The following is a 13,622-nucleotide window of genomic DNA, read 5'->3' as shown; positions in this document are numbered from 1 at the left end:
AATATTATTAGTATTATTATATCCCATCTGCAGTTTCCCCTCCCTCCTCTCCTCCCAGTCCCTACTCCCAACCTCCCCACTACCCCTCCCCATCCATTCCTCTTCCAATTCTCTTCAGAAAAGGGCAGACCTCCCATGGATATCAACCAAACAGGGCATATCAGGTTGCAGTAAGAGTCGGCAGGCAGGGTTCCTGCCCTAGAGATGCCATGCTGGACTGGGCAGGGAGGGAAGCAGCCTGGCAGGTAAAACAACGTAAAGATGTAAAGATGGAGCGAAGAGTAGAGATGAAAGGGCTTCTGACTACAAAGGATATGAGGTTAGACATGGGACTCTAGTCATGAAGAGCTCTGCTTACAGGACAGCGCTCTGCTCAGAATATTAAGATTCAATTGACAGAAAAGCTGACTCAGGCTGATGGCTTTCACGGTCTGCACAGAAGCACAAGATTTCTCAAACCTTGGTTAACAGCAACCTCAACCAAGGTCTCTCTGTGTAGCTCCGGCTGTCCTGGAACTCACTCTGAAGACCACGCTGGCCTTGATCACAGAGATCTGCCTACTTCTGTGTCCTGAGTGCTGTGACTAAAGGCAATCGCCACCACTGCTCAGCAAATTTTGCCTTTAAAGGAAGCTCTTACTCTCCAGCTCACAGAGCTCAGACTCACTTTGCAGCCCTGCCTACGTCCCTACCTCAGCTTCACCAGGACTGGACTTACAGCATGTGCCATACCACCTGGCTGGTCTCTGCCTTTGGGAGGCCTGGACCTGTGATATTTTAAGTTTCATCATAGATACAGTGAGCAGAATGACTTTGTTAATTTACAGGGGACTTTAAAGGGTGCAGCAGAAACACAACCTGGAGTAAAAGAGCCACAAATTCTCAGATAACCAGAGGTCAACTGCCAGGCACACACCTTTCAATTCTCAGCACTTAGAAGACAAAGGCAGGTTGACTCGGTTCCTGGCCAGCCAGGATTACACAGACAGACCCTGTCTCATTAGAAGAGGAAGAAATAAATATACAACAGAGTTCTCAGGTTAGCTGAGTGTGACAGTGCACATCTGCAATCCAGCATCTGAGAAGTGGGGGGAGGACATCAGGACATCAGCTGAGGCTGCCCCCAGCCTAAACTTTATAGCTAATGTAGGCTTCATGACATCTTGTCTCAACAGAACACAACAACAAAAGGAATGTTTCAGCCAAACACAACACTTGCCCCTATCCTGCCCTCCCAACAATGAACAAATAAGAAATGGAGGCAGGCATAGGCTGCTTCCACGAGTGACAAGGTGGCCTGAGTGTCACTGACTTGGAGCAAAGGGTGCTGGACACTTGAGCAGTAACTCACCTGTGAAATCATGTGATTATTCAAGGGTGGCTGGTGTTGAGGAGTGGGTGGGAGAGCAGGAAGCTGTTGTTGTTGTTGCTGCTGCTGCTGCTGCTGCTGCTGGGCAGTACAAGGAAGAAGGCCCCGGACAGACTGGGGTGAGGTGACCTGGTTGCACACTTCTGGGGCACCTAGTGCCATGCCTAAGGCAAAGAGGAGACCCGCCCCAAGTTGTAAATATAACGTGCAAATGGAATTCTGAGGGCCCAGCTGCAGGATTTTACTTTTCTTTGCCCTTTCTGTTCACTTCCTTTCCCAGTTCCCCACAGTTGCCCACAGATCCACCCAAGGATAGAGCTGTATTGCAGCTTTTCTGCTGACCTCTTAGAAAACACCTTGAATGTTAATGGCTAGTTTGAGAACTGAACAAAATGTTCTAGAGCAGTAGTTGTCAACTTGTGTATCGCAAGCCCTTTTGGGGGTGGGTATCAAACGACCCTTTCACAGAAGTTACTATCTACATTATCAGCTATTTAAACTACAATTCATAACTAGCAAAATTATGGTTATAAAGTAGCAACAAAAATAATTTTATGGACGGGGGTCACCACAACATGAGGAACTGTATTAAGGGGGTCACAGCATTAGAAAGGTTGAGAAATCTGTTCACGAGATAGAGGCAGGCAGACCTCTATTGAGTTAGAGGCCTGCCTGGTCTACATAGTAAGTTCTAGGACAGCCAGGGCTATATAGAGAAACCCTGTCTCAAAAACAAACAAACAAAAAACAATAAAAACAAAAACCAACCAACCAAATGACTGCTCACATATGTGAAGCTGCTGAAGCACCACCCCCTGCGGTGTATAAAGTCAGTCTGTGTCTCGTAACAGGATGGCTTAAAACATGGGGCTTCAGAGATTCCTGTCCACTATGGGACCTTGCATTCTCCTTACTGCCTCGCCACTTGTGTGACACCATCCTTTATGAAAGCTGCTAAGAAAACAACTTCCATCGTCCAGCGTCCACACCCACCCCACAAACACCACCTTTACCCAGCAGGTTTTCCCATTTCCAGGCTCACTAAGGCATCTGCGTAGTCACACAACACATTTAAAGAGAATAGGGTTTATTCTGGCTCAGCATACCACATCCTTTTACCAACTATATACTATGCAAGAGGGATTCTGTAATGAGCTATGGTATGGCCCTTGGCTAGCTCCTAAAATCTGGTAAGATAGAGAACTGGCAGTGCCATCACCAAAGCTGAGTGAGAGGCTGAGAGAGAAGCTGAGGAAGCAGGAGCCACCCCCACCCCACCCCCTGCCCAGGGTAGAGGAAGGGAAGTTAGAAGATGAGGTGAGTTTGAGGGATAACTAAAAGCTTATCAGATTGAAAGGGGACAAAGCTAATGTCATATTCAAGAAATGGCTGGAGAGCTGGAGAAGGATATGTTTTTAAAAGCTAGCCTCAGCTTCCCAGGCTTTCACCACGCCGTTTTTATCGGTGATGTAGAACCATGAACTCAAGAGTGTGTGCGCATGTGCGTGCCAGAGTATGTGTCCCCAAGGTCAGCAATGGGTGCTGTTTTTCAGGAACTACTCACCTTGCTTTATGGGTTTGTTGGCTCAGCTATGTTGGTTCATCAGTGAGCCTTGGAGAGCCCCCTGTCTCTCTCTTCCCAGTGCTGGGATTGTTAAGTGCATACCATCATGCTTAGCTTTTTAAAAATTTTTTGTAAGTAATTGTATTTTATGTGTGACTGTTTTGCCTGAACATTATTTATCTGTGCCATACATTGTGACTAGAGCCAAAAGAGACTAAATGAGAGCTTCTGATTCCCTAGAACTGGATTTATAGATGTTTGTGAGTCACCATGTGGGTGCTTGCTTAGAATCGAACCCAGAGCCAGAAAGACATGTATGGTATGTACTCACTTATAAGTGGACATTAGCCATAAAGGGCGGGATAACCATGCTACATTCCACAGACTCAAAGAAACTAGGTAATCAGGAGACTTCGAGGGAGGATGCAAGACTCTCACTCAGGAGAGGTGGATGGAGAGAAGGAACTGAATAGGAGAGGGGATGAGGAGGGGAACAGGGATGGCAATCAGGTATGGGGAGGGAGCGCAGACAGGGCTGGGAGTGACAATGGAAATCAGTGGGGGGCATCTCTGGGAGGGAAGTATGGGGAGCCTATAGGGGTAACCCTAGCTGAGATTCCTACCAGAGCCAGGTGGGACTGCCAGAGGAGTGAGGGGGACATTAATTCACCCACAAAACCTTCAACCCAAAATTTGTCTTGCCTAACAAGATGTGCAGGGATAGTCAACCAATGAATACCCTGACTTGAGACTCTTCCTGTTTAAGAGAGCCAACCCCCGACACTATTAATGACACTCTACTCTGCTTGCAGACGGGAGCCTAGCACAGCTGTCTCCTGAGAGGCTTCATTCAGCAGCAGATGGAACAAGTACAGAAGCCTATAGTCAAACATCAGGCAGAGCTTGGGGACTCTAGAGTTGAGGATAGAATTGAACAAGCCAGAGGGGTCAAAGACACCACAAGAAGACCTACAGGATCAACTGATCTGGGCCCAGAAAGCATGCAGGAGCTGGACCTAGACCACCTACGTATTTGTAGCAATGTGTAGATTGGTGTTTGTGTGGTTTCTCCTAACAACTGGAACAGGGGCTGTTTCTGACTCTGTTCCCTGCCATTGGATCCCCTTTCTCTAACTGAACTGCCTGGTTGGGCCTCAGTGGGTGAGGATGTGCCTAGTCCTGCTGCAGCTAGATGTCCTAGGATGGGGTGGTACCCAAGGGGCACTCCCTGAGGAAAAGGGGAAGGGTAATGGGGGAAAGGACTTATAAAAGTGGGACTGGAAGGAGGGGGGCTGCAATCGGGATATAAAGTGAATCTAAAATTAAATTATTGGAGGAAAAAAAGAAAAGAAAAAGAAAGGGTTAAGAGCATGCTCTTACAGATGCTGGAGAGGAAACTCGGGCCATCATTGCTGCACGGGGAGTTTTACCTTCTGAGTTATCCACTCGGCTCTAACATGAACAGTTTTAGGAGGGGACTGAAAGTGAGTACATCTGTGTTTTAGATTAGTAAATTTGCTCTGAAAATGGCTTAGAACAGAGTGGAGAGATAGTCATGGAGCTAATAAAATAATTTAATAAAATGAGGGCCTAGTTAAAGCAGAGGCAGTGGTATTAGAAAAGGGGATAAGAGATGGGCAGAGAAATCTAACAGAAGCAAAAGGCTTCACCACGATGGGTGCCTGCTGGAGGTGAGACCTATAGTTCTTGTGGTGTGGGACTCATGACTTTCTTTCAGGGGCAATGATGGCGAGGTTGCCGAGGTCACATGGTAAGGCCACAGCAGGCACAGAGGGCAACCCGGCGCACTGAGCGGTGGCGACAGGCTGTCATTCTCACCCTGAGGCTCCACTTCTTCCTAGCAACTACATTCCAGAAAAGCAGGGGTAGCAGGATGTGTCCAGTAAGTTCTGGCATGCTGGCTACTGCTGATTGGTTATAAAGTGTTACACTTTCTATTTCCATGGGGCACAGAATCAAAGTACATCTTACCATGTAACCTTGCTCTGGGGTAAAATCTATGTCAGAAAATACACAAAATAACTAAACTCCAACTAACCAACCAACTTACCTTCCTTCCTTTTTTCCTTCCCACCCCCCCAAAACAAAAAACAAAACAAACAAACAAACAAACAAACAAACAAAAAAACTCCAAAGTCTGAAAGAAAAAAATCAAAGAGGCAACTAGATTTAAGAATGAGTAATGGGCTAGAGAAAGTACCCAAGGAGCTAAAGGGATCTGCAACCCTATTGTTGGAACAACATGATGTACTAACCAGAACCCCGGAGCTCTTGTCTCTAGCTGCATATGTATCGAAAGATGGCCTAGTCGGCCATCAATGGAAAGAGAGGCCCATTGGACTTGCAAACTTTATATGCCCCAATATAGGGGAATGCCAGGGCCAAAAGAATGGGAATGGGTGGGTAGGGAAGTGGGGGGCGCTATGGGGGACTTTTGGGATAGCATTGGAAATGTAATTGAGGAAAATATGTAATAAAAATATTAAAAAAAAAAAAGAATGAGTAATGGTGGGCTGGAGAGATGGTTCAGTGGTTAAGAGCACCAGCTGCTCTTCCAGAGGTCCTGAGTTCAATTCCCAGCAACCACATGGTGGCTCACAACCATCTGTAATGGGATCTGATGCCCTCTTCTGGTGTGTCTGAAGAGAGAAATGGTGTACTCATATACATTAAAAAAAAAAAAAAAAAAGAAAGAAAAGAAAAAGAAAAAAGAATGAGTAATGGCATCAAGCATGGTGGCTTGTGCCTCTCACCCCAGCACTCAGGACAACAGGTTTACAGAGTGAGTTCCAGGACAGGCAAGGCTTCATAGAGAAACCCTGTCTCAAACAAACAAACAACCCACAAAAACCTAACAGACAGACAGACATTAAAAAAATGGGATCCAGGAAGTCAGATTTCCTGTCTTCTGGTAATGCTGTTAAGTTTCCAAGTGACTGCAGTGCACCAGATGTTTCACCTACAGTTGTTATAGATACTTTGCAAAAGACAAGCAAGAAGGGAGGGTGTGACATGAAAGGAGAGTGGCTGTGGTACCTGGCCTGGAGAGCCTGCCTGCACTGCCGCCTTTACTGCTGCCAATGCTGTCGCCTCGGGTGAGGATGGAGATTCCACTGAAGCTGCTGGCTTTGGTGACAGGTGGTCGCATGCTGCGGACAGAGCCATCTGAGTCTGTGCTGCTCCAAGGCCGTGGCTCCAGGGATTTGAGTTCGCTGTCTGTGCTGCTCTGTCGGCTGCTTGAGGTGCGGCTCAGCCCTTCCCGGTTTCCCCTGCAGAAACCACAGTGGTCAGAGGACCTCCCCCCCAGCCCCCCCAATTCAGCAGAAGGGCCAAGAGAGAGAGAGAGAGAGAGAGTTCCTTTTTTATTCTCTTGCTAACAAAGAAGAGGGGGAGGGGTGTGAACACTGACTTCATGTTAGTTGGTTGGCCAACTAAGATCTGATGGGAGCGACAGAACAAGGTCCAGTGCAGTAACAAAGAGCACAGAGGCAAATCTGAGAGACAGCGCACTGGCAGCTACTTCAACACAGTGACCCGAGGCGAATGGGAAGCGACATACACAGTACTGAGACTGACTGTGGTTTCTTTTCCACACCCCGAAGGGACCTCACACATGCAGGAAATGGGGGGGGGGGACAGAAGGGTGGCAGCAACTTCTGGGACTTCTTAAAATGAGAGGACTCCTAGAAGTTAACTGTTGGTAGAAAGTGGGAGTAGCCAGTGACATGGATAAATCCCACAGACCTTCCAAACAGCATGCATCTAAGCCAGCAGAGGAACTACTTATGGTATCTTTCCAGGGGTCGGAAGATTACAGAGAACAGTCTGACTGTCCAAATTGTTTTATGGAAATTTCATCTTGGTTTCTGAGAACAACAGATGCCACAGTTGCTAAGGACTGATGTCAGGAAGACCAAGTATATGCTTGGGACTTGGTAGAAAGGGACAGGGGCTTGACTGTACCTAACTTACGACCTTACTGCCTTGAGTAAGGCACAGAACAACTGAGAGAGGGATTCTTCTGCTCTTGTTTGTTATAGAATGCAGGCTTATCCCAACATTAAAAGCATTGTCTGCACTGGGTATTGGTTGTGTACGCCTTTAACCCCAGCACCCAGGAGGCCAAGGCAGGTGGCTCTCTGAGTTTGAGGATAACTTGGTCTATAGAGAAAGTTCCAGGACAGCTAGGGCTACAAACAGAAACCCTATTTCAAAAAAAAAAAAAAGATTGCCTGTGATTAGAAATGGCAGTATGCCTCATTGTTGACCTGAAAACTTTTATCTTGCCTTTAAAAAAGATACGTACTTAAGTGTGTATAAAATGTTTTGGTTGTATAAATGTATGTATACAACATATGAGCCTGGTGTCCACAAAGCCCAAAGAGGGCATCAGATCCCCTGGAACTGTAGCTAAGGATGGTCATATGCAGCCATCAGGGTGCTGGGAACTGAATTCAGGTCCTCTACTAGAGCAGCCAGCGCTCCTACGTGCTGAATCATCTCTCCGGCCCCTGAAGATTCATTTTTGTGTATCTGTGCTCCTGTCTGTGCGTGTACGCCGCAAGTGTACACATGTCCCAGACCAACATGAGAGAGGATCTCCTGGAGTAGGCAGCTGTGAGCCAACACATGCAGATGCTGGGAATCAAATTTTGATTTTTCTTTGTTGTTCTTGTGAATTGTATGGAGTTTGGTGTTTGTGTGTACATGTGTGTGTATGTGTGCATGCATGTGGGTATGTATGAACATGTGTGCAGTACGTGTGTAGTTTTCTTGATCAGGTTCTAGTATTTTTTGAAATGTTTTCATTACTACATTTTACTCAATTATTTTGTGTCCCTGTCTGTGTCTCTCTGTGTGTGTGTGTGTGTGTGTGTAGGTCAGAGGACACCTTGAGGTGTGGGTGCCTCTCTCCTACCACGTGAATCCCGGGATCGGGCTCTCAGGCTTGGTGGCTGATGTCTTTCCTCACTGATCATCTCCCCACCTTGTGCCTCATTTTCTGAGACAATGGCTCTCAGCAAACCTGGATAACTAATGCATTCCACTAGACTGCTGGCCAATAAGCCCCATGGCCACTCTGCCAGTCTCCAGCTCACTCTTAGGATGGGCTACAGGTGTGTTGCCATGGCCAGTTCTTGCAAAGGTGTGGGGTTCTACAGTCAGCTCTCCATGACTGCAAAGTCACTGTACAGACTGAACCATCCCTCAGCCCCTCTCCAGAGCACTTACTGCCTCTTACTAAAAGCATGCAAGGCTCAGCAATTTCCTTCATTTTAGTTCCGTCCCAGCAACTACTACCTGGGGGAGTCACATGACCCTGGGGATCACATGACCCTGGGGATCACATGACCCTGGGGGAGTCACATGACAACAGCCACCAAGATTTTGGGATACATACTGCTGAGTAAATCATAGTAGTTTTGATTTCCTTCTTTTCATCATTATCCCACCAAAACCAAATAGAAAATGCTACCCCAGTCGCTTTAGCTCCAAAGGCCCTTTGCACAGTTATTTTGAGAGTGAGCTAGCTTGTTTCCTGCCTGCCCCATCTCTTCCATCAGACAGGATCCCACCATCCTGCCTTGGCTGCCCTGGAACTCACTCTGTAGACCCACCTGCCTCTGCCTCCCAAGAGCTGGGACTGCAGATGAGTGCCACAAGTGGCTGGCGGTCACATTTCTGGTTTCTATTAACCATGCCATGGAGATCTAACAACATGCTGTCACGACTGATTAGCAATATACCAATTCTTCTTTGCTACCCCAAGTATATAGAGTCTCATGCTTCTCTATATGGAGCTAGAATAAGGGACTGTACCATAGTCTTGTTTTCTCTAAAGCTTCATCTTTATTCTCTGGATGCCAAGAGCAAAAAAGGAAGCAAACATAAATCAGAGACTGTTCAAAACAGAAGCAGGATTGAAGCAAGAGCCAGTAGCTATCTCAACAGTGTGTAGGTCACTGGCAATGCCAATGGATTAAGCTGCTCATTAGACACTAGAGCATGGACTCTATTGGTCTTCTCAACTAAAAGACTGCATTTATCAGGATAACTTGTCCTTTACTTTCTCTTGGTACCTGAGGCAGGTGGATAATGAGGCATCTTTAAACTACGTGCCTTAGGAAGTAGCTGCTGGACCTATCCAGTTCCCACAGCAGTTCCCACACCAAACACTCAAACATGGATTATCTGAAGGTTTAATACATTATTCTCTTGATAGAGAAGCTAGAGAGAAAACAGATCGGTTTCCTTCTCTATAAATAATCATATCACTAAATATATGGCAACCTGGGAGAGCCACTAAAATCCCCTGTGAGGAGTGACTGGGCTGTGTATGTTAGAGATGGGATAAGGATAAAGAACACACTCACACTCCATGTGTTATAGAACCAGAGCTAATTTAGGCCAACACAGCCCTGATCTCTGTCGCTGTTTCAAGACGGGTGGTATGTAGTCCAGTCAGGCCCCAAGCCTGCTATGTGCCAAGGATTCTCCTGCCTGCTTCCTTAGAGCTGGGATTCAGCTATGTGTGGCACTAGACCCAGCTCATGTAGCATGAGGATCAAATCCAGGGCTTCATACATACATGTTAGGAACCAACATGTAGGTTCATACTACCAACTGAGCTTCTCTGACTTAGTTTTAAAGTAGACTTAATTTACATTTTTATAGGAAGAAGTCCAGTTTGTTGGGTCTGAGAAATGGTGGGTTATAGAAGGGTTAGGCACTTGATAACGGTGGCCTATTTATCAATGGACTAAGACTTCCAAAAAAACTGGGGAGTTGCTAGTTGTTGCTAGTGTAGATGATACAATTTGGTGTATTATGTATTTTCAAAAGCATAAAATAGACAGAAATGTATGGTGTTTTACTAGTAAGCTTCTGGACTATGGTCCAAAACAGGGTAAGCAGTCAGCCCAGGATCTGCATTTTATATTACATTTCTTCTTCTTTGAGACAGGGGGTCATGCAGCTCAAGCTTGCCTCAAACCACCTAGGCAGACAAGGATGACCCTGAACTTCTGATCCCCCTGCCTCCCCCTCCTGAGTGCTGGGATTCCAGGTGTGCACCACGATCCCCACATTCTTGCACTGCTCCTGACCCTAGGTCCTTGATACACCGCGTATGTTCTCCTCAGCTCAACCACATCACCAGCACCTAACCCAGGCTTAAAAATTCTCTTGTTCGGACATCTTTGTTTCTTCTTTTAATTTATTCATTTATGTGAAACAGGGTCTCACTACAGCCCTGGCTGTCCTAGGACTCACTATGTAGACCATGCTGGCCATGACTATCTCTTCCCCAATACTGGGATCAAAGGTGTGCACCACCATACCGAGTTGACTAAGTTATGTGTATATGTGGGTGTCAGCAGGGAGCCTTTGCTTGCTATGTGCCCAGAAGAAGGTATAACTATAAGCATTTCTGAGCTTCCTAATGTAAGTGCTGGGAACTAAACTCGGGACCTGTGCAAGATCACTATGTGCTCTTAACTGCTGGGCATTGTTCTAGTCCCACTTTTATTTGTAATTGTTAGTCATTTTTTATAGCTGTGTGTGAAGGTCAGAGGACACCCCCAGGGGCTCGTTCTCTCCTCCACCACCTGACTCCTGGGGCTGAGCTCAGGTTACCAGGGTTGGTGGCAGCTGCATTTGCCTGCTGAGCCATCTCACTGGTCTTCACCTAGGTCTTTAATCAAAACACAGTCTGATTTTTCAGGCTTTGAAAAAAATATTTGGAGAGGTGAGGGCTGCACCTGCTTACCCAATTCTTCAAGCTATTATCTGCACAGTTTGGTGTAGCCTGATGCTCCCAGGAAAGCATCACTCTTAGCAGTGAATTTGAATTAGGCTTCAAATAGAACACGTCTGAGAGGAAGAAGGGCTGTCTGAAAGGAGCTGGTGTGCGACAATAAAAGAACACTGGACAGAATCAGCCTCGGCCTCACCACCTACAGCCACAGAAACTAGGGCTCACTACTCCATCTCTACCTTCCATTTCCTCTGATAAAAACCAGTTCATCAGGTCAATACACTGAGAAAGTTGAACCGGGTAAGACAGAGCTGAGCAGCTCTAAGAAAGGCACTGTTCTCGGGGATAATTATGACTACACAGTATATACTATCTAGCAGAATTTTGTGTTTTCTTAAATGTAACAACTGTACATATCTTTGGTACTATCAACAGTGCAAAGCCCACTCAGCCTCTGGTTTTCAGACGGACTTCAAGGTGGCACTGTCTAAAAATAAGAGTCAGAGGGGGATGGAGAGATGGCTCAATGGTTAAGAACACTGGATGCTCTCCCACAAGACCTGAGTTTGATTCCCAGGACCTCATGGCACCTCACAAATGTTTGTAATGTCTTCCAGAGAATTCAATGCCCTCTTCTAGCTTATGTGGGCACTGCATGGATGTGGTGCATAGACACTTATACACACAAAATAAATCTTAAAAATTTTAGAAAAATGTAAATTCTCTATCCTTCCTAACAGTGGAAAATGTCTTTCTCCTTTCTCCACTTCCTTTTAAGATTTATTTTTATTGATATGTATGTGTGTATCTTTGTGTGGAGTGTCAGTGCTTGTGGAGGCCAGGGGCATCCCATCCCCTGAGAGACTCCTGATGTGAATGCTGCAAAGGAGCTCAGGCCTTCTGTAGGAGTGGTGCATACTGGCAACCACTGAGCATCTCAGCTTCAGCAAGGCCAACAGGTGAGGACAACTAGAGCTTTAAAGTGAGACCTATATTCTGAGTCTCCTATCGCACTCAGTTAGTACTGAGATACGGTGTTAAACACTCAGGTCCTCTGCACTCTGCAGCTTTCCTGTTGGTAAATCAGGAGAACAGATTTAAAGTGAGTTGGTGCCAGCATAAAGTATTCCTCTCACATCCATTCTATATTATCCTTCAGAACGGGACTGAGAGATTAAAGGGAAAGATTTTATGATGTTTGTTTTGTTTAAAAAGTAAGAGTATTGGGTACTGGAGAAGTTAGTACATGGAGGAACAGGAGCTCTCCTCATGATGAAGGGTAAGCAACAGACAGTAAGTCCTCTAAAGGACGTGCTCTAGGTCCACTCTAATGCACACTTATTCTCTCTGGGACATTATACTGTCTCAAGGTAAAACCATACACACACACACACACAGATTCATATATGTATTTATATGTGTGCATATATTATCTTTCCTAGAGACACAAAACAGTCCCTGTTCTAGGTTCAGATATCAGCTATCCACAGCTTTCCACAGACTAATCAAAGGCAATCTGCAGAACTATCCTTTTACCTTATGTGTATGTTTGAACCTCTTGAAAGTGCCAAGTTCTACCCTGTGTGTGTGTGTGTGTGTGCGCGCGCGCACGCGTGAGTGTGGAGGGGGTGGGGAGCAGCACCTGCCTGGCCTGGCCTGGCCTGGCCTGGCCTGGCCTGGCCTGTCTCACACAGCTGGTGTCCCCTTCCCCGTCTACTACAGACCCAGTGACGCTGGCAACAATAAAGTCACTGAGGTGGAGCCTTTTTCTCCCAAAAGGAAAAAAAGAATCCAGTATTGCAAAACTCACAAATTTAATTATTCCACAAGCAGCCATGCATGGAGCAAACTTACTCCACTGAAAAGATTACAGCAAAACAAAATTAAAAATAAAAAGGAGAGATATAGATCACACACAGGTACCTAAAAATCTGCCTTCTCTTGTGAGAGCTAGAAGAAAAGGCTTCTTTGGAGAGTCTGTTGGTTAACATCAAAAAACAAAACAAAACAAGAGTAGCATCATTATAGGATTCTGTTAGCCTCCCTGATAGAGCCAAGCGGCAGGCAGAGAGCAAGCTGAGTGACTATACTAACCTGATGTCATTCAGATATCCATTCTGGCCGGTCTAGGTAGGGGAGAAAACGGAAAATAACTCATAAGAAAATAATAAGGCACAACAGAAAAGGATGTCCATGATGCTATGAACACCCATACTCTTCAAACCCAAACTCTCACCCATCAACAGGGAGAGAGCAAGGCTAGGGTGGACCCACACCGCCTTACCCCGGACCAGTTTCTCACCTGTCGTGTGAAAACATTTGGCAGTTTTAGCCTTTCCACAGCACTTAAAATGCAGGTGGGTAAGGGGAGAAGTGTCAGAGAAGGGACAGGAAAGCCACGAGCCTCACCCCCCCCCCCCCGCGCCCCCCAGCTCTATATTCATTGCTCTAGCAGTGAACTGAGTGTGATGATCGCCATATGTTATCTCAAGCACGGTCAAAGGAAGGGGGCATGAAAAGGAAACTTCATTTTTGGAAATTAACCTCAGTGGTTGTTTCTCTTTCTGCCCTTTGTTTGGCCACATGAAAGGTGCTGTGCCTTGAGTCCCATCATAGGTGAGGTATTGGGGAGGCAGATACTTTTTAGGGCCTAAGAAAAGGAGGACATTGAAGTCTGAGACAGTTCCACCAGGATCGTGTTCTGACAAAGCCACTGAGCTGAGTGAAGTGAGCCCCGTGGTGGACCCCAAACCTTCGGAAAGGCACTGAGGATGGGCGTCCAGCTGTTGAGCACAGCAGGCTCTGCACAGGGCAGCGCAGGCTCTAGAGAAGGCTGCAGCAGCAGCATTTCCATCCGAACACCCTTCTTGGCACTTCCCGTTCTTCGGGGCCTGTCCTTGCCCTCCTCACTC

The 13,622-nt window shown here is 46.3% G+C and overlaps 1 protein-coding gene across 14 annotated transcripts in view; it reads right to left on the bottom strand.

Annotated features, from left to right (window-relative positions):
- R3hdm2 (R3H domain containing 2) overlaps window positions 1-13,622 on the bottom strand; it is a 123,117-nt gene that overhangs the window by 22,620 nt on the left and 86,875 nt on the right. For 10 of the 14 annotated variants that reach the window (XM_029482203.2, XM_029482202.2, XM_029482209.2 and 7 more), the window contains 4 exons: window positions 12,805-12,836; window positions 12,634-12,687; window positions 5,991-6,223; window positions 1,352-1,533 (listed from right to left, as the gene is read on the bottom strand). In XM_029482203.2, coding sequence (XP_029338063.1) covers window positions 1,352-1,533; window positions 5,991-6,223; window positions 12,634-12,687; window positions 12,805-12,836 — 501 coding nt within the window. The remainder of the gene's footprint in view (window positions 1-1,351; window positions 1,534-5,990; window positions 6,224-12,633; window positions 12,688-12,804; window positions 12,837-13,622) is intronic. The other 4 variants (XM_021175269.3, XM_021175276.3, XM_021175275.3 and 1 more) reach the window with 1 other exon arrangement.

Source organism: Mus caroli, unplaced genomic scaffold (genome assembly GCF_978045245.1).
Source record: "Mus caroli unplaced genomic scaffold, Mus_caroli_1 scaffold_9, whole genome shotgun sequence".
NCBI classification, from domain to species: Eukaryota; Metazoa; Chordata; class Mammalia; order Rodentia; family Muridae; genus Mus; species Mus caroli.
This window is presented reverse-complemented; position numbering and strand designations above follow the sequence as displayed.